Consider the following 21188-nt stretch of genomic DNA (forward strand, 5'->3'; position numbering starts at 1 on the left):
GGAAGTTACGGAGAATAATATGTTGGACCCGGAGGCTGGTGGGGTGGTAGGTGAGGACCAGGGGAACCCTATTCCTAGTGGGGTGGCGGGAGGATGGAGTGAGAGCAGATGTACGTGAAATGGGGGAGATGCGTTTAAGAGCAGAGTTGATAGTGGAGGGAAGCCCCTTTCTTTAAAAAAGGAAAACATCTCCCTCATCCTAGAATGAAAAGCCTCATCCTGAGAGCAGATGCGGCGGAGACGGAGGAATTGCGAGAAGGGGATGGCGTTTTTGCAAGAGAGAGGGTGAGAAGAGGAATAGTCCAGATAGCTGTGAGAGTCAGTAGGCTTATAGTAGACATCAGTGGATAAGCTGTCTCCAGAGACAGAAACAGAAAGATCTAGAAATGGGAGGGAGGTGTCGGAAATGGACCAGGTAAACTTGAGGGCAGGGTGACATTCCTCAGGGATCGCTCCCTACGCAACTCCCTTGTCCATTCGTCCCCCCCATCCCTCCCCACTGATCTCCCTCCTGGCACTTATCCGTGTAAGCGGAACAAGTGCTACACATGCCCTTACACTTCCTCCCTTACCACCATTCAGGGCCCCAAACAGCCCTTCCAGGTGAGGCAACACTTCACCTGTGAGTCGGCTGGGGTGATATACTGCGTCCAGTGCTCCCGATGTGGCCTTTTATATATTGGCGAGACCCGACGCAGACTGGGAGACCGCTTTGCTGAACATCTACGCTCTGTCTGCCAGAGAAAGCAGGATCTCCCAGTGGCCACACATTTTAATTCCACATCCCATTCCCATTCTGACATGTCTATCCACGGCCTCCTCTACTGTAAAGATGAAGCCGCACTTAGGTTGGAGGAACAACACCTTATATTCCGTCTGGGTAGCCTCCAACCTAATGGCATGAACATCGACTTCTCTAACTTCCGCTAATACCCCACCTCCCCCTTGTACCCCATCTGTTACTTATTTTTATACACACATTCTTTCTCTCTCTCCTTTTTCTCCCTCTGTACCTCTGAATATACCCCTTGCCCATCCTCTGGGTCCCGCCCCCCGTCTTTCTTCCCGGACCTCCTGTCCCATGATCCTCTCGTATCCCTTTTGCCTATCACCTGTCCAGCTCTTGGCTCCATCCCTCCCCCTCCTGTCTTCTCCTATCATTTTGGATCTCCCCCTCCCCCTCCAACTTTCAAATCCCTTACTCACTCTTCCTTCAGTTAGTCCTGACGAAGGGTCTTGGCCTGAAACGTCGACTGCACCTCTTCCTAGAGATGCTGCCTGGCCTGCTGCGTTAACCAGCAACTTTTATGTGTGTTGCTTGAATTTCCAGCATCTGCAGAATTCCTGTTGTTTGCGTTTAAAATCCTTCCTTCCCGCTAGATTTACAAACTCACCACTCAATGTTAACAAATAGAGTACTGTGCAAATGTCTTAGCCACCCATTTTTATTTATATAACTTTTGTATAGTACAAGGTATTTTAATTCTTGAATAGTAGAAGCCAATACAATACTTTTGAGAGGTAGTCACTTTAATATTGTAGGAAGGCCTAGTACCAAATTTGCATGTAGCAAGCTTACACAGATGATAGTATGTTTAAGGTATTGTTAGTTGAGGGATAAACATTGGCTGAAACTACATGCCCAGCTTTGAAATTGTACTAAAGGGGTGCAGCACGTTCACGTGAAAGGCCTATGGTGCTAGAAGAACTAGACATGCTTTCAAATATGTGCAAACTGGTAAAATTGCAACTGTACACCAACAGCAAATACTAACATTCTCACAACTACCAGATAAGATAGGAGTTTTACATTTTTGCCAAATCTAGTTGTGAATGGTGGGTTAGGCGGGTGGAAATTGACAATTTAACAGCTAAAGGGAGGCAGCAGCTTCACACTGACAGGACTCCCGGCATAACATTTGTAACAGTCTTCAGCTAGAAGTACCAAGTGGATGATCAATGTCAGCTTCTGTTGGGATTTTCTCTGGAGCTTCCCACTGTCACAGAAGCCCATTTTCAGCCTAATCTAATTAACTTTACCATTTAAGAAAAGCCTGTGGGCACTGGAACAAGAAAAGATACAGGATCGAACAAAATCCCAGCTGCTTTGCTGAAAATCTGGTCTAGATATGTTTTTCTAGTATAGTTCAACAACATTGCCTGGGTATGTCCTGTTCACAAAATAATCCAATCTGGTCAAATGCCAACAAGTCATTCTTGTAATTTTGGAATTGGGTCCTCTATCAATATTTGTTTAATTTTTTTAATCGAGATACAGCACAGAATAGGTGCTTCCAGCACTTCTTATTTAACACGAGATTAATAGAATTTTGGGTATTGAGGGAATCAGGACCTAATCTAGGATTATTGCAAGAAAGTATATGTTCCTTACTGAATAGCATATGAGGCACAAAGGCTGGAGGGATACTTCTGTTTCTGTGTAGTATAAATGCAGATCAGTTGCAAGCGCTGTCTCTTCAAGTCAGAAATATGTGGATGCAAGCTCCACCAGCGATTTGTGTCCATTACTGGAATGGTATATTCCAATGCTGAAGGCAATAGTGGTTGTGCCTTTTGGATGAAGAAGTAAATGAAGTGACATATCTGTTCAATCAAATACATAAGATCATATAATCATATTTAAAGATCATCAGGGAGCACACATTGTTGACCAAGTGGATCGGCATCCTCAATCTCCAGTACAGTATTTCCAACCTTCGATGGGAAACAGCTTCTCTCACAAGTTAAGAGAAATATTAGTTTGAATTAGTTTGAAATTTGAATAGTTTCGTTCAAATCCATAAACAATTTACAACTATGTTCTCCTACAGCTGGAAGAGCAGTTGAGTCGTCTTCAACGTGAAAAAAATGAGCTACAGAGCCGACTCGAGGAAGACCAAGAAGATATGAATGAACTCATGAAGAAACACAAAGCCATAGTAGCTCAGGTAAGTAGTATCTGATATTATTCTTAATGACTCTACTGACTTCCTGCCCTTTATCTAGTTTACAGGGTAAAATATGATTTGTACTGGAAAAGACACAATGGAATTTATTTAAAAAATGACTAATTTGGTACTATTATGGAAGTGATAGATAAATTGTTTTTGATAGTTATCAACAACTGTTTCAGTTATATAATTTAAGTCCATCTGAGGCATAGAATGGGTCAGATTTTCCATTGAACAAGCTTGTAACCGGACCATTCCCCAGAAGAGGCTGTAAAGGAGCCTTCCACTCATTAGAGTGCTGGCTATAGGACCGAAACAATACTGGTAAACGCCGCATGCAGTCAACAGGGCAATGTTAATTTCAATAGTTTTGCCAGCTTTCAGGCTGATGTATGTATTCCCTAAACCTGTACCAGGTGAATTAGGTATAAGTATGCAGGCCTGTTAAAATGAATGGGAGAAATTGTCTGCTTAGGTAAGGTACCTTTTTATTTAAGTCTGTAAAGTGTTTTAAAATACACTGTGTCCATATGTACTATCTTCCAACTTTTAATCTTAAAATACTTTTTGATTTAATTTTTAATAGGTCCCTATTAAGTTTTAAATATTTGTGAATGTTAAAGACCTTTAGTAACATTGATAGCTCTGACAGCCATTAAGCGTAGAGGTGGTAATTCCATTGTTATCAAAGCTATTCTGTCATATTCTGGAAGTAGCAATCTGCTGCCCTGGGTCACACTGAGGACCAGTCTGATACGTGATCCAGGGGCTGGTGAATGATGATCATTGGACTGTAATGATTGTGTTTTGTTATATTTTCTAACAAAGTAGGACTTGTTTCTAAAAGAATAAGCTATTTACAGCTCAACCTTGCCTCCTTAATTCCTGAAATTTAATTTTTTTTCAAGTTCATATTTATGAAACTAAATATTTCTACAGTCATCTAGGGATCTGGCCCAGATTAATGAACTGCAGTCACAGCTAGATGATGCCTATAAAGAAAAACAAGAATTGCAAGAAAAGGTATGTATCTTGCTGTCTTATGGTTTATTCTCTTGTCATAATCTATGTTGTAATGCTGCAATACCTAGACAGCATTCAGGTATAGCATGTGGCAAATGACATTCATGCCTCATACTTGCTAAACAAGTACAACCTTCATGAAGGGAGAATTTAATCGTCTGCCTTTGACATTTGTTGGTATTTTTATCATCTAAGTTCAAGTATTCACCATTGACCGGAAACTTAACTGGATCAGCCACTTTAATTAATTTCAAGCACAGGCTGGACAGTAGTTAACCTTGAATGAGTGACTTACTGCTTGTTTCACCAAATCCTTTGCCTCATTTCTTCAAGACACAAGATAAATCTTTAATGGAAAGTTTTCTACTTTCCTGAATGCAGAGCTTATCACTATACAACTTAAAGCAGTCCATTTGATAGCATCTGATCCACATCTACCTCTAAATGGTGGCTGTAGTTTGTAGCATCAATAAAAGGATTACAGTTACTTACCAAGGATACTTAAACAATATTTCCCAAATCTACAGCATTTACCCTTAAGAAGGATAAGAGCAATAAGCAAATGGAAACATTACCATCTTCAAAGCCCCATTCTGACTTGGAAAAATATTGCAGTGCTTGATTGCCAGTGGATTACAAATGGATTCCACTATTGGAATACTTTAGCAGTTCAAGAAGAAAGCTCACCACCACCTCCTCATGGGCAATTAGAGTTGGACAATAAATACTGTGGTTGTCAGCAACATCTTTAAATAAATAATATAAATATTTTCTAACAAATTAAACTAAGTCAAATAACTGAATATTTTATAGCTTCTGGAGCAAAGTTTTTTTTGAACATACAATAATACGTATTTGTAGTAAATGATTAGAATTTAATCTCTTTCTAGATTAGTAAATTAATATGGGCTGAATAGCCTGCCTTAGTTATTATGATCTTTAGATTCAGTAGTAAACGTTTGAAGCTCTGTCATTAAAAGTCACTTGCTTTGAAGGAAAGAAAACTTGCATTTCCTGATATCACAAAAAAAATCACTCCAATCTTTATGTGAAGATAAGAGTGATGAAGAGAATATTCAGAAGATGTTCAATGCCAGTTGTTTTCCTGGCAGTCCTGGAACTTTCTGCATGAAACAAATTTGTGCATCATGCATCCCAAACATGGCACGGCATTCTGCATTTCTGTACAAACAATGCTGATCACAGTATTATGTAATTTAAAAGTTTAAAATAACATAGATTTTCTTCACTAGGTTGAAATAACCCCTTTTAAATTAAAGCTAGAACATTGTATAAATAGCCATGCTGAGCATTATTTGTGTAGTTACCGGTTAGGTACAAAAGACCTATATTTTTCAAATCTGTATGACAGCCAAGTGACCTGATCAGTAAAGTCCTGGAATACTTGATTTACCATCTATCAGAAAACTATGATATCACCATAGAACCATAGAACACTACAGTGCAGAAAACAGGCCATTTGGCCCTTCTAGTCTGTGCCAAAACATTATTCTGCTAGTCCCATTGACCATTAGAAGATCAGAAATGTTTTTGAAATAATATTGTTTTGTGTGTCAACAATAAACTCATCAAGTTATACGACTTGGAAACAGGCCCTTCAGCTCAAACTAATCCATACTGACCAGGATGCCTACCTGAGTTAGTCCCATTTCCCAACATTTGGCCAATATCACTATAAACCTTCCCATTATGGCTGTATTCATGTATGGTTCAGTTATCATTGAACCATACATGAATATAGCCGAACAAAACAGTGTTCCACCAGGGCCAAGGTGCAAAAGGCATTACCAGAAGTACACAGCACACTGTACATTCCACATATGGTTAGAATTTCAGAACAGAATCAGTTACAAAGAGAAAAAAAGTAATAAAATAGCCTAAGTCCCTGCACGCATGATTAGATTGATGGTAAGGTGGCCTGATCCAGCTTGTTCTTCCACTGAGTGAACACCAGAGGGCAACACAAAATGTTGTAATTGTATCTACTTCTACCACTTCCTCTGGCAGCACATTCTATATATCCATTATCCTCTGTATAAAGAAGTTGTTCTCAAATCCCCATTAACTCTTTCTCCTCTGATCTCAAATATTTGCATTAGTTTAGTTATTTTCATTATTAGTTATTAGGAATAAATTATTGGGTACAATCACATTTATTATCCTTGATCAAGTTCAAGCTTAATTGTCATTCAGCCATGCATGAATACAGCCAAATGAAACAGTATTACTCCAAGGCCATGGCGCAAAATGCGGTACCAACAATCATTCACAGCACAAGGCACAAAATGCAGATATAAAATAACAGTAAAATACAGTCACACAAACAATATATAGTCCTAGTTCCTGAGTCCATGAATACTGCAATACTCTGCAGTGGAACACAGCTTGTCCTCCGCTGAGCAAGTGCTGGAGGGCAGCACCTCAGCATGCCACACTGCGTCTGGCACCTACTCCGCCTCGGTCCTGGATGGCTGCAAACAAATGACACTGCGGCTTGAGGCCTCGTTCTCGTGACGACTGAGGCCATGCAGCTCCCCTGCTGTCGTTCCCGCCAATAAACCAGTGAACTAGCTGGTGGTGAAATTGCAATTCCCATGATGTTTGAGACCTTCATGATTATAATAACACTCCCAGTGGGGAGAAAAAACATAGAAATGATTGCCCAAATCAGCAAAGCTTGGAACTTGGAGGTGAGATATAGTAATGCTTGTGAAGCTGTTTTTAATTTTCCTGGTGATGGAAGTAAGAACAGAGGGAGGTATTGTCACCATGATCAACAGTGTATTACATCCTGTTGGTTATATATACTGTAGCCACAGTACACCATTGGTAAAGAAGTGTATCTTGAGCCCATTGTCGGGAACAGTGATTCGTTAATCTTTGTGTGGAATAAGGGAAATATGTTTTATTCAGCTGACTTCTAGTCAATTTGCATTAGTTTTAATCAATATGGCTTTATACATTCTGAATTGCTATTTTCTATGCAACTTTTTCCAGTTACAAGGATTGCAGAGTCAGCTAGATTTTACAGAACAATCCATGGTCGATAAATCCTTGGTGAGTAGACAAGAAGCCAAGATTCGTGAACTTGAAACCAAACTGGAATTTGAGAAGACTCAGGTTAAACGTCTTGAGGTACGTAGTTGCAGCAAATCTTACTCTAGATTCCTTTGCATGCCACGCAATTGAAAACATAAACTTAAAAATGTATATATAAGACTGAAACAAAATGATCATGACAAAGAATGCGTTTGAAAGTTGAGCTGTGACATCATAGATTACCATACAAATCAAATTGAATGTTAAATTACAAATAGAAAATAATTGTTTCTTCATAATCAAAGATGAGTTTTATTGTCATAGAACAAATACATTTATGTACAGGTGTGATGGAAAAACAATGCAACAGGATCACAGGTATGTAACACCATATAAGCAACATCCACGAGAATTAAACATAAATTATACATAATTTTGCAAGAAAGAACACAATTAGAACAAAAAAATGATTTTAGTGCATAGTGATCAAGGTAATTGTAGTCTTGTTAAATTGTCTTGATTAAGGTTTTGCCAATGTAAGGCTTTTCTTTCAAATGATGGAAGAGAAGTAGCTGTTCTTGAACCTAGTGATGTGGGGCGTCAGGTTTCTGTGCCTCCTGTCCAATGATAGCTGCAGGAAGATATCAAGGCTTAGATGATGAGGATCTTTGTTTACAGACATTGCCTTCATGGGGCAGTGCCTCCTATAAATACTACTGATGGTGATGATGTTATATATTCAGCAGACTCCACAATTCTGTGCAACTTCTCATGTTCCTGCACAAATTGCTGTCCAAGAATATAATACATCTGTAAAAGTTTGTTAGATGTTCAGTGACAAGCCAAGGGTCTTTAACCACCTAAGAAAATAAGGACGCTGGCACAGTTTCCTTAAGATTGCACTTGTGTGCTGGCTATGAATAGTTCATCCATTACGCTAACACCCAGAAGTGCGGATGATTCTCTCTACCACCAATCTCCAAGTGTAGACTGGCGCATTCCTACCCTTTCCTGAAATCCATAATCAGCTCTTTAATTTTGCTGATGTTGATAGAGGTTGTTGTCGTGGCACCACTCAACTATGTGTCCTATCTCACTCCAGTAAGCTGACTCATCATCACTTCTGATTCATCCAACAACAGGGTTGTCGTCAGCGAGTTTGTTTATGGCATAGGAGCTGTTCTTAGCTATTCTGGTACAGCAATATGGCTAGCATATTTTGACAGAAATTGCATGGTGATAACCAATAGACATAATGTTACAAATTTAGTGGATGTACATGAACAAGAAGACCTGTGTTATGTGCATAAAAACTTTGAAGGTGACATTACATAATTTGGAGGGCATGTGGAATCCTGGATTTCATGAATAGAAGCATACTGTGCAAAAACAGACTGGTTATGCTGAATCTTTGCAAAAGTCCTAAATAGAGTGCAGAAGAGATTTTTTATAATAGTTGACAACAGGAATTCTGCAGATGCTGGAAATTCAAGCAACACACATCAAGGTTACTGGTCAATGCAGCAGGCCAGGCAGCATCTCTAGGAAAAGGTACAGTCGACGTTTCAGGCCGAGATAGTTGAGCGATTAAGGAACTACAAGGTAAAAAAATTAGCTTTAAATAAGTCTTTATACTTTTTCGTAATTATTATCCCTAAAAATATAAATGAGTCAGTAACCAATTTAAATGGTAAACATCCATAAATAGGTACCTGCTTATTTAGGGGAAATAATTCACTCTGATTAAGATTCAATTTGTAGCCAGAAAAATTACTAAATTGAGCCAACGAAGCTAGAATAGCAGGAATTGACTTCTCCGGATTAGAGATATATAATAACAAATCATCTGCATATTGTGATAATTCAGATTAAACTTTTGTTTACTAAATGCTTACCAATATCTTTGTCTTTGATTGGTCGGATTAATGCTATTAAGATGATTATTTTGCCTAAATTTCTATATGTATTTCAATTGGTTCCAATTTTTATCCCAAAATCTTTTTTCGATAACGTTGATTCAAAAATTTCCTCATATATATGGCAGAACAAAAATCCTAGGCTAGGTAAAAGGTATTTACAGAAATCTTAAAAAAGAGGGGGGACTCGCCCTCCCGAATTTTAGATTTTATTATTGGGCAATTAATATTCGATACTTAAAATTTTGGTTACGAGATTTAGATGTATCTTTATATCCACATTGGGTAAATCTTGAATGTAATTCATTACAAGGGTCTTCTTTGGGTTCGGTTTTAAGAATTTCGCATCCTTTTATTTCTTCTAAATTGTGTAAACAAATGAATAATCCAGTAGTTAAGCATACTTTACGTATATAGTTTCAATTCCGAAGATTTTTTGGGTTCAATCAATTTATTTTAGCAAGTCCTATTATATCTAATTTCCTTTTTCAACCTTCCACTATGGATCAAGCTTACTTTGATTGGAAAACCAAAGGTATAGTACGTTTTCATGATTTATTTTTGGATAATTGTTTCATGTCTTTTGATCAGCTTTCTAATAAATATAATTTACCCAGATCTCACTTTTTTAGCTACCTACAGATTAGAAACTTTTTAATTACTGCTTTTCCTAATTTTCCACAGTCATATCCAATGGATACTTTGGAAAAAATTTTAGATCTAAATCTCTCTCAGAAAAGTGTTGTAGCAATTATTTATAATATAATTATGAATTTATGTCCTAATGTTCCCAATAAAATTAAAACTGGGAAAGAGAACTTAAGATTATTATACCGATCGAAAAATGGGAAAAAATTCTTCAATTGGTTAATTCATCCTCTGTATGTGCTAAACATATGTTGATACAGTTTAAAGTAGTGCACAGGGCTCATATGTCCAAAGATAAACTATCTCGTTATTATTCTTATATTAATCCTAGATGTGATAGATGTCATTTCGAGATAGCTTCTTTAACTCACATGTTTTGGTCATGTCCTTTGTTGGAAAAATATTGGAAAGGTATTTTTGATATTATTTCAACGGTTTTGAATACAGACTTACAACCTCACCCAATTACTGCTATTTTTGGATTACCAATGATAGACTCAAATCATTTAACCTCTTCAGTTCGTCGGATGATTGCATTTCTTACTTTAATGGCTAGAAGATCCATTTTGCTGAATTGGAAAGAGATTAACCCTCCTACTGTATTTCACTGGTTTTCATAGAAACATAGAAACATAGAAAATAGGTGCAGGAGTAGGCCATTCGGCCCTTCGAGCCTGCACCGCCATTTATTATGATCATGGCTGATCATCCAACTCAGAACCCAGCCTTCCCTCCATACCCCCTGACCCCTGTAGCCACAAGGGCCATATCTAACTTCCTTTTAAACATAGCTAATGAACTGGCCTCAACAGTTTGCTGTGGCAGAGAATTCCACAGATTCACCACTCTCTGTGTGAAGAAGTTTTTCCTAATCTCGGTCCTAAAAGGCTTCCCCTCTATCCTCAAACTGTGACCCCTCGTTCTGGACCTCCCCAACATCGGGAACAATCTTCCCGCATCTAGCCTGTCCAATCCCTTTAGGATCTTATACGTTTCAATCAGATCCCCCCTTAATCTTCTAAATTCCAACGAGTACAAGCCCAGTTCATCCAGTCTTTCTTCATATGAAAGACCTGCCATCCCAGGAATCAATCTGGTGAACCTTCTTTGTACTCCCTCTATGGCAAAGATGTCTTTCCTCAGATTAGGGGACCAAAACTGCACACAATACTCCAGGTGTGGTCTCACCAAGGCCTTGTACAACTGCAGTAGTACCTCCCTGCTCCTGTACTCGAATCCTCTCGCTATAAATGCCAGCATACCGTTCGCCTTTTTCACCGCCTGCTGTACCTGCATGCCCACTTTCAATGACTGGTGTATAATGACACCCAGGTCTCGTTGCACCTCCCCTTTTCCTAATCGGCCACCATTCAGATAATAATCTGTTTTCCTATTTTTGCCACCAAAGTGGATAACTTCACATTTATCCACATTAAATTGCATCTGCCATGAGTTTGCCCACTCACCCAACCTATCCAAGTAACCCTGCATCCTCTTAGCATCCTCCTCACTGCTAACGCTGCCACCCAGCTTTGTGTCATCCGCAAACTTGGAGATGCTGCATTTAATTCCCTCATCCAAGTCATTAATATATATTGTAAACAACTGGGGTCCCAGCACTGAGCCTTGCGGTACCCCACTAGTCACCGCCTGCCATTCTGAAAAGGTCCCGTTTATTCCCACTCTTTGCTTCCTGTCTGCTAACCAATTCTCCACCCACACCAATACCTTACCCCCAATACCGTGTGCTTTAAGTTTGCACACTAATCTCCTGTGTGGGACCTTGTCAAAAGCCTTTTGAAAATCCAAATATACCACATCCACTGGTTCTCCCCTATCCACTCTACTAGTTACATCCTCAAAAAATTCTATGAGATTCGTCAGACATGATTTTCCTTTCACAAATCCATGCTGACTTTGTCCGATCATTTCACCGCTTTCCAAATGTGCTGTTATCACATCTTTGATAACTGACTCCAGCAGTTTCCCCACCACCGACGTTAGGCTAACCGGCCTATAATTCCCCGGTTTCTCTCTCCCTCCTTTTTTAAAAAGTGGGGTTACATTAGCCACCCTCCAATCCTCAGGAACTAGTCCAGAATCTAACGAGTTTTGAAAAATTATCACTAATGCGTCCACTATTTCTTGGGCCACTTCCTTAAGCACTCTGGGATGCAGACCATCTGGCCCTGGGGATTTATCTGCCTTCAATCCCTTCAATTTACCTAACACCACTTCCCTACTAACATGTATTTCGCTCAGTTCCTCCATCTCACTGGACCCTCTGTCCCTTACTATTTCTGGAAGATTATTTATGTCCTCCTTAGTGAAGACAGAACCAAAGTAATTATTCAATTGGTCTGCCATGTCCTTGCTCCCCATAATCAATTCACCTGTTTCTGTTTTCACAAACTATGTTGTGTTTGAATTTGGAAAAAAATTAGAAGTGTGGTTTATGACCCTTCCATTAAATTTGAAAAAACTTGGAGGCCATTTATTCAGCATTTTCATATGATGTAATTTGACCATTTCCAAACTTATTTTACTTCTCTGTACTGCTGGTTGGGAGGAATGGAGTCATCGACACTAAGGTTTTCTTCTCTTCCAGTTTTACGTTGTTAAAATTGCCCAAGTCTTTTTAGTTTAGTTGACTAATTCTGTTTAGATTAGTTTTTTTTTGCGGAGGATTTGTTTTTTTTTCTTTTTTTTCGTGATTTTTCTCCAGTTTTTTTTTGTCCTGTATTATTCATTGTTATCCTACATGATTGGGAGTTTTGTCAATTTATACTATTTGGTTTTATAATTACTCATCTTAAGTATAACAGTGTATTTCCAACGATTTTGTATTATTGCTATGTTATGTTTATATTTTATGAAACTAATTAAAAAGATTGAAAAAGAAAGAAAAGGAACTACAAGGTTAGAATGAATAACCTCATTTTTCTTTCTATGGAATAAAAATGGTTGAGAGAATATTTAATAGTGTCCAGAAGATCCTATTGTGTTTCGATAGAGTAAATCTCATTTAGTAGATGGAATATTAGGGGATACAAATTTAAAGTGAAGGGCAAATCAATTCTGGAAAATATGAAGGAAAAAGTTTTATGCTAGAGAGGTGAAAATCTGGAACTTGCTGTGTTTAAGGATGGTTAAATCACAGTCAATCATGTAATTTAAAAGGGACAGTTAAGCACTTGAAGGGAAGTCGTTTACTTGTCTACAGGGAAATAGTGGGGTAATGCGCTGAATAAATGGTTCCTGATGAGGAGGTAACACATTGGTACATATAGAACTGGCTGACAGGAAATGGAGAGTAGGCATGTGGGGTTTTCGTGGTTGGGAAAATGGAAGGAATGGTGTGCCTCAAGATCAGTGCTGGAGCTTTGACTTTTTTATATTTTGTATTATGGACTTGGATAAAGACACCAAAGGTGTGGTTGCTGATGACATAAACGTATGGAAGTTAGGAAGAGGACATAATGAGATATTGATTTGTTTCATTCATGGGCAGAGATTGGCTGGACAGGATAAGCCTATAACCACTGGAATTTAGAAGAAGGCAAGGTGTTCAATCTTGAGCAGTCTTGCTAGAATGGATGTGATAAGGATACTCTTGTCTTGTGGAGAACATAATACTATTGGCCACAGTTTTTAAAAAGCAAGTGCCATCCCTTTAAGAAGGGAAAGTTTGTTTTTACTGAGAGTTGTGAGTGTTTGTATGGTGGAAACTGATTCTTGATGGGCAAAGGAGTGAAAGATTACTGAAAGTAGATGACAATATGGAGTTGAGATTATAATCAAATCAACCATGATTTTACTGAATAAATGAACAGGCTCATTGAGGCAAATGGTTTCAATGGGTTAAGTGATCTCTTTTTTACAAAAATATTTCCATGATTTATCTATTGGTGTGACATTGACTAATAGTTTTTGGGTGGAGAAAAACCAGAGGCACATGCAGATAAAAATGTGGTCTAGTCTCAGTGAGTTGATATTTGCAAAGGGAGGAACAACATTGAAATCATTGATAAAATAGAACCATGAGATGCAACAACTGTGATTTATAGATTATGAGAGACATATAACAGACAGCTAGTACAAAATTTCCCGGGTTTGAAATGTCTAATACAAGATTAAGGGTACATTAAAGATCAGAGGGGGGTAAGTTCAAAGGAGATGCATGAGACAAGTTTTTTTACACAATGTGATAGGTGACTGGAATGCACTGCCTGGGGGTGGAGGTGGAGGTGGAGGAAATACAATAATGGCATTCAAGAAGTGCTTAGGTGGGCACATGAATGTAAATTGGTTTATTATTGTCACATGTACCAAGTGATAGTGAAAATCTGTCATGCATACTGTCCATACAGATATTTACAACAGTGCATTGAGGTAGTACAAGGTAAAACAATAACAGAATAAAGTGTTACAAGGTGCGAGGTTAGAAGGTTGATCAATGGAAGAATATGGGCATTGTGCATTTAGTTTAGTTGGGCATCAGTTACCTATCTAATTAGTTTGGCACAACATTGTGGGCCAAATGGCCTCTTTCCTTGCAGTACTGTTGTATGTCCTATGTCCTATGTTCTATGTGGATTAGGATTTTTGTAACAAGGTAGTGTGGATGTAGGAGGTGGTGTTGAAAAGGTTTTGTGTATTAGAGGGCAAACTCAGTTTAAATTTCAACAGTATTTCAAGGTTCTGCATTTCTGACCTGAGCTGGAAGTTGAGAAGCATGACATAAGCAAGAATGGAAAAAATTAAATGTTTATGTGAACTCATTAAACTAGATGAATTTGCTTATGTTAAATTGGTGCAAATTATAGCCCAGTTAATCTTGATATCAGAGAGAACTTTATTTAGAGAATACAGCTGAACTTCATGAAGGAAACATGAATACTGATTCTCAGTAGTTTTATGATTCCGTGCTTCTGGATGATAAAAGCTGTAAACAGATCAATGAAGAAATGAGGTAAAATGTAGATCATGCCTGCAGGTTCAGCAGTCAAGTCAAGTCAAGTCAAATTTATTTATAAAGCACATTTAAAAACAACCCATGGTGGCTAAAGTGCTATACAAACCATAACAGGTAGCTAAAATCACAAATACAAGAAACACAGATATAAACAACAAGGCACACAGCTTATAGGCACAAAATAAACAACACATGAGCCTAGGGACAAGCCAAAAATCAGCCACATCAGGAAGATTCAAACGCCAATTATATGTTGGAGAAGGTTGCAAGTAATCTAATTTCTCTGCAGTGTGAGGTAAAAAAAGAACCAGGAGGGAGCGATGTTATAGAAAAGGAGCAAGTAAGGGCAACTGATGAAAGGTTAAAGAGGAAATATTAAAATGGAACAGATAGTGAGACACCTATCTGGGATTTAGTTATTGTAATTTTCTTATTGCTGCACTTTATCTAAATGAGGTACAGTATTTGTAACAGTATAGGGACTCCTTCAAAATCAAAGTTTAGAAAAATTGGGCAGGCTGGGATAGTAGTAGTGAAAAGAGAGGCCAAATTGAAATGAGAGGTTGAATAATACTGGAAAATTATAGCACTTCGACAAGGACTGATTCAGGGGAGGAGAACCAAAATAGCACATGTAAAAAGTTTTGAAGGCACATTACATGCATGTGGTGCCGCCTCCTGATTCTCTAAACTCCATCCATAATAATAAGATACATTATGGTTATGTTTATTCGCAAATAAAGCAGCAAATAATTGTTTCTAAACAACTCAAAGAGCAGCAAGGTGTTTTAACAGGAAATGTCTCACACTGTCTTGGCGCTGGCCAGATGGTTGTGACAACATATAACGATGGATGATACGTTTGGAAATCCTCGTAGACCTGGTGTACATAACAGTGTTGGGATGGTAAATGGTTAAAATAACAATACTATTTAGAAATTGCTTTTTTTCCAATTCTCTTTTTCAAAGATTAGCATTAATGATTTTGAAGAAGTTTCCTAAAATGCTTCATTTATCTCTATCTGTCTCTGTTATTACTTTTATCAATAATAAAGCAATGAATACAAGTAACTAAGCAACAGGACTCATCCTTTCCCTTGAAGTCCTTAATTAACTCATTAGTCAATGATAATCTCTTCTGTGATTTTTGTCATGTCATGGCACGTGAGAGAATTTTTCAGAAGATTATCACCAACTTGGGTACATGCTCTCAAAAAGGTTCCCCAACTCTGGATTATGGTTCTAATTTTTGTGGCAAATGTAAGTTTATTTAGAAAAACTATATATATTTTTGAAAATTTTATTAAGAGTTTGTGGTTAAGCGTGGATATATATTTGTACTTTCCATTTGGGAAGAGGAAAGATGCATGTTAGCTGCAATTGAATTTAATAAGAATTGCCACATTTGATGTAAATGATTGTAAATACTCAGCAGGTCTCACAGCATTGCTGGTGAGAGAAACAGAACTTAACATTTTTGATTGATGATTTTCATTGACCTGAAATGATAATTTGGTTTCCCTCTCCAAAAATGTTGCCTGACCTCCAGATTACTTATAATTTTTTGCTGTTTCTCAATTCATATAGTCAGCACCTGTGGTTTTTTTGAACAATTAATGATTATTGCACAGGGTACAGTTAATCAGATCAGAAACTTAATTTGAAATATGTGTATAAACCACCTGAGAGTTCATGCTGAATTCAGTTAGTTGAGCAGTCATAAGCACCAGCTTTCTTAAACTGGAATGGAAAAAAAAGTTTTACCAATCCAATAAATTTTCCTGATTTTTAGGAATTGTTAATGTCAGCAGCTGCATCCGTCAGGATTTCTTTTTTCGGTTTTATTATCAATACTATTTTAATTGCCAAGCTATTAAAGGAGAATAGATGCCCTTTCTTTCTTCTCTGCAACACTTTCAGTTACAGAGTTTGAATTAGAGATGCTGTAGTTATTCAGTAAGTAATATGTTATCTTTTACACAGTTTGAATTGGAGATACTGATAGTAATTCAAAAAGTAATGTGTTATCTTTTTACTGTTTGTATAGAGCTTAGTTGGTCGTCTCAAGGAAAACCTGGAAAGACTGGGAGAAGAAAGAGATCAGAGATCAGCTGCTGAGAATCGTGAGAAAGAACAAAATAAACGACTGCAACGACAGCTTAGGGATCTTAAGGAAGAAATGGGTGAACTTACCAAGAAGGAAGCAGAAGCCAGCCGTAAAAAACATGAACTAGTAAGTGAATAGTCAGAGCATTACAGTCTCTTCGGCCTATCTAGTCCACACTGAACTATCTACTCCCATCAACCCATACCTGGACCATAGCCTCCATATACTTCCTATCCATGTATTCATCCAGATTTTGTTAATCTCTACAGCTCATTTTCGTTTTTTAATATGAGTGCTACAGACATCCCACCCTGCAAAAACTCATTTCAGGGAGGTAGCACCATCAATTTGCGGGACACTTCCGGGAGAGGTGGGATGTCTACAATAGAGTAGCTCCTTAGCAGCTAGCCAGCTAGTTTAAATAATGTTAGCTATGCTAATGAATGAATGACACCTGTTAAACTCACCTCAACATGTCTTTTACATTTTAACCCACCATAGTAGAAAAGTCGTTGTTGCAAACAGTGCGGCGAGCAACACTGTCACTATTTTGTCCCCTATTAGGCAGGGATACACTTTACTGTAGTCTGGGGTGACGTACGTTTTATATATTTTTTTGGAACACTGCCATGGCGTGCTCTCGCTGGCGCTCTCTCTCTCTCTCGTGGTCGCTTGCGCGCTCTCAAGCGCTCTCGCTTGCTTTCACTCTTGCTCGCTCTCTCTCCCTCTCTCGCTCGCTCTCAAAAAAGTTGATTTCCGTGATATTGTATATAATTTGTGGGCATCAGGGAGCCACTATTAATATGCGGGAGACTGCCGGAAGTTCCGGGAGAGGTGGGATGTCTGGTGCTAGATTGCAATGGAAATAAGGCTGTATCTAAATTGATCTAAATCAAACCAACCTTCGCACCTGCCCGGCACCTGATGACTTTTGGAAAAATGTTGGGAAGGCTTCTCAACGAATTGGAATTGGTTTATTATTGCTACATGCACTGAGGTACAGTGAAAGCTTGTCTTGCATGCTGTTCATACAGATCAAATCATTAGAGTGTATTGAGATAGTAGCAGAATGAAGTGCAACGGATACAGAGAAAATGCAGTGCAGGTAGATATAAGGTGCAAGATCATAACAAGGCAGATTGTGAGTTCGAATTCATCTTATTGTACTAGGAAACCATTCAGTAATCTTATAACAGTGAGCTAGAAGCCGTTTCATGTGCCTGGTGGTACATGCTTTCAGACTTTTATACCTTCTGCCCGATGAGAGAGGAGAGAAATATGTGGAGTAGGTCAGGTCTTTGATTATGCTGGCTACTTTACTGGGCAGCAAAAAGTCTTTACGGAGAATGGAGGGGAGGCTAGTTTCCATGATGTTCTGAGCTGTGTCTCTGCAGTTTCTTACTTTGCAGCTTCAGAACGTAAGAAACCATGAAACATCAGCAAATTTATTTAAGGAAAACATTTACCTCTATTTTCACACGCAGACACGAGGAAATCAGCAGATGCTGGAAATTCACTACATCCCCCTTGTCCTAACCTACCATCCCACCAGCCTCCAGGTCCAACATATAATTCTCCGTGACTTCCGCCACCTCCAACGGGATCCCACCACCAAGCACATCTTTCCCTCCCCCCACCTTCTGCTTTCTGCAGGGATCACTCTCTTGTCCGTTCGTCCCCCCCATCCCTTCCCACCAATCTTCCTCCTGGCACTTATCCTTGTAAGCGGGACAAGTGCTACACATGCCCTTACACTTCCTCCCGCACTACCATTCAGGGCCCCAGACAGTCCTTCCAGGTGAGGCAACACTTCACCTGTGAGTTGACTGGGGTGATATACTGCGTCCGGTGCTCCCGGTGTGGCCTTCTATATATTGGCGAGACCCGACGCAGGCTGGGAGACAGTTTTGCTGAACACCTACGCTCTGTCTGCCAGAGAAAGCAAGATCTCCCAGTGGTCACACATTTTAATTCCACGTCCTATTCCCACTCTGATATGTCTATCCACGGCCTCCTCTACTGTTAAGATGAAGCCACACTCAGGTTGGAGGAACAACACCTTATATTCTGTCTGGGTAGCCTCCAACCTGATGGCGTGAATATTGACTTCTCTAACTTCTGTTAATGCCCCTCCTCCCCTTCACACCCCATCCCTCATTTATTCAATTTTTTAAAATATATATTTTATTTGCCCCCCCTTTTTTTTCTCTCTCTTTTTTCTCCCTCTGTCCCTCTCACTATAACTCCTTGCCTGCTCTCCACCCTCCGGGCTCCCCCCCCCACTTCTCTTTCTCCCCAGGCTTCCCGTCCCATGATCCTCTCCCTTCTCCAACCTGGTATCCCTTTTGCCAATCAACTTCCCAGCTCTTAGATCCATTCCTCCCCTCCTGTCTTCTCCTATCATTTTGGATCTCCCCCTCCCCCTCCCACTTTCAAATCTCTTACTGTCTCTTCTTTCAGTTAATCTTGACGAAAGGTCCCAGCCCGAAACGTCGACTGTAGCTCTTCCTATAGATGCTGCCCAACCTGCTGCGTTCACCAGCATTTTTGTGTGTGTGTTGCCTGTATTTTCACTCAGCCTGATTTTTTTTTCTTCCTATGGAAGTCTTAAAACTTGTAAATAAATTATGTATACTAAGAAAGATGGTACTTCATCCAAATTATATTCATACTTTAACCTCAGCAACGTTGGACATTAATTCAGTATTGATGAACAAATACCCTGACTTGGTCATCTTCCATTTAAACAGAGGGGTAGATGTTAAAGACTTGAGAATTCAGAGCCATTTTTATTTCCTTTTTGAAGATATTTTAACAATTAATCACGTTGATGTTTTCATTTTATAGGACATGGATATTGAAAGTCTTGAAGCTGCAAATCAGAGTCTACAGTCTGACCTTAAGCTTGCTTTTAAAAGAATTGGAGATCTACAAGCAGCAATTGAAGATGAAATGGAAAGTGATGAAAATGATGACCTTATTAATAGGTATGCTTTGTGTGATGGGCAGCATTTCAGTCCTTTATTGCAAACTATAGAAGTTCTTTCAAAAAGCCAAATATGTGTAAACAGACCAGACAATATCACCATCTCACTAAACGCTGTTAGTTATTTTCAGGGGTCAAAATTTAGCAAACTCTATCTTAAATGCATTTCTTTAAATGAAGGTCTAGAGCAGGGGTTCCCAACCTTTTTTATGCCTTGGACCACTAACATTAAGCAAGTGGTCTGTGGGCCCCAGGTTGGGAACCCCCGGTCTAGAATAACTTAGTATCTAGTCACACAGAACATGTGAAGCAACATTCCAGCTTGTATGTTCAATGCAAGTAAATGGACAGTGTTATTGCATAGTATAGTGCATGATGCTCAATTTCCAAATAGAAGATATTGGAAACAGTTAGCAAGTCAGGCAGGTCTTATGAAAAGAAAAGTTAATGTTTCAGGCAAAGTCGAGTTTATTGTCATATGCAGAAGTACATGTATGCGCAGGTTCAATGAAAGACTTCCTTGCAACAGCATCGCAGGCATCATATAAGAAGCATTCACAAGACAACAACATTTAAATTGTACTAAATTCTTATAAGAAAATATACAACTAAAGCAAAAATCAGCCAATTTTACTGCAAAGTGGATTGCTTCAAAGGAATAAATTGAAATTTCTGATTTTATAGAAATTATATAGAACAGCAGTCCCCAACCACCGGGCCGCAGAGCATACGCTACCGGGCCGCGAGGAAGCGATATGATTTGGTCAGCTGCACCTTTCCTCATTCTCTGTCACGGCCACTGATCAGCCATTACGCATGCGAGGTCATGACCCGCGTGTCATCTGTGTCAGGGCGAGAAGGCGATCAACTCCTCGAGCTTGCAAATGATGACGGGCTGAAAAGTATGTTTGACATAACATCTCTGTCGGCATTTTGGATCAAAGTCAAGGCTAAATATCCTGAGATAGCCACAAAAGCACTGAAAACGTTGCTTTCATTTCCAACATTTTTCTGCTAAGCGGAGTTTTCTGCAATGAATGCAACGAAAACTAAATTGCGGAATAAACTGGACATAAGGAACCCCCTTCGAGTATCGCTGTCTCCCCTCACCCCTCGATAGGACAGTGTTGTTGCAGGGAAACAAGCCCAGGGCTCCCACTGATTCAGCGATATTGGTGTGTTGCAATGATTTTATATATTCATATGGGGAAAATATGTGCTGTGCATTTAGTATCCAAATACTACTTAAAATGTTATGATGCTATTGACTTATAAGTGACCAATATAACCATATAACAATTACAGCTTGGAAACAGGCCATCTCGGCCCTTCTAGTCCGTGCCGAACGCTACTCTCACCTAGTCCTGCCGACCTGCACTCAAGCCCATAACCCTCCATTCCTTTCCTGTCCATATACCTATCCAATTTTTCTTTAAATGATAATATCGAACCTGCTTCTGCCACTTCTACTGGAAGTTCGTTCAACACTTCAAGCTCCCCTGATAATTGACTTATCATTATA

At 39.0% G+C, this 21188-nt stretch overlaps 1 protein-coding gene across 14 annotated transcripts in view; it reads left to right on the forward strand.

Moving 5' to 3' along the window:
• The window catches only part of myo18ab (myosin XVIIIA b), a 249946-nt gene that overhangs the window by 202759 nt on the left and 25999 nt on the right, over positions 1-21188 (forward strand). For all 14 annotated transcript variants that reach the window (XM_063031923.1, XM_063031926.1, XM_063031928.1 and 11 more), the window contains 5 exons: positions 2832-2948; positions 3891-3974; positions 6993-7130; positions 16621-16806; positions 19528-19667. In XM_063031923.1, coding sequence (XP_062887993.1) covers positions 2832-2948; positions 3891-3974; positions 6993-7130; positions 16621-16806; positions 19528-19667 — 665 coding nt within the window. The remainder of the gene's footprint in view (positions 1-2831; positions 2949-3890; positions 3975-6992; positions 7131-16620; positions 16807-19527; positions 19668-21188) is intronic.

This window comes from Mobula hypostoma, chromosome 23, assembly GCF_963921235.1.
Source record: "Mobula hypostoma chromosome 23, sMobHyp1.1, whole genome shotgun sequence".
In the NCBI taxonomy this organism is placed as follows: Eukaryota; Metazoa; Chordata; class Chondrichthyes; order Myliobatiformes; family Myliobatidae; genus Mobula; species Mobula hypostoma.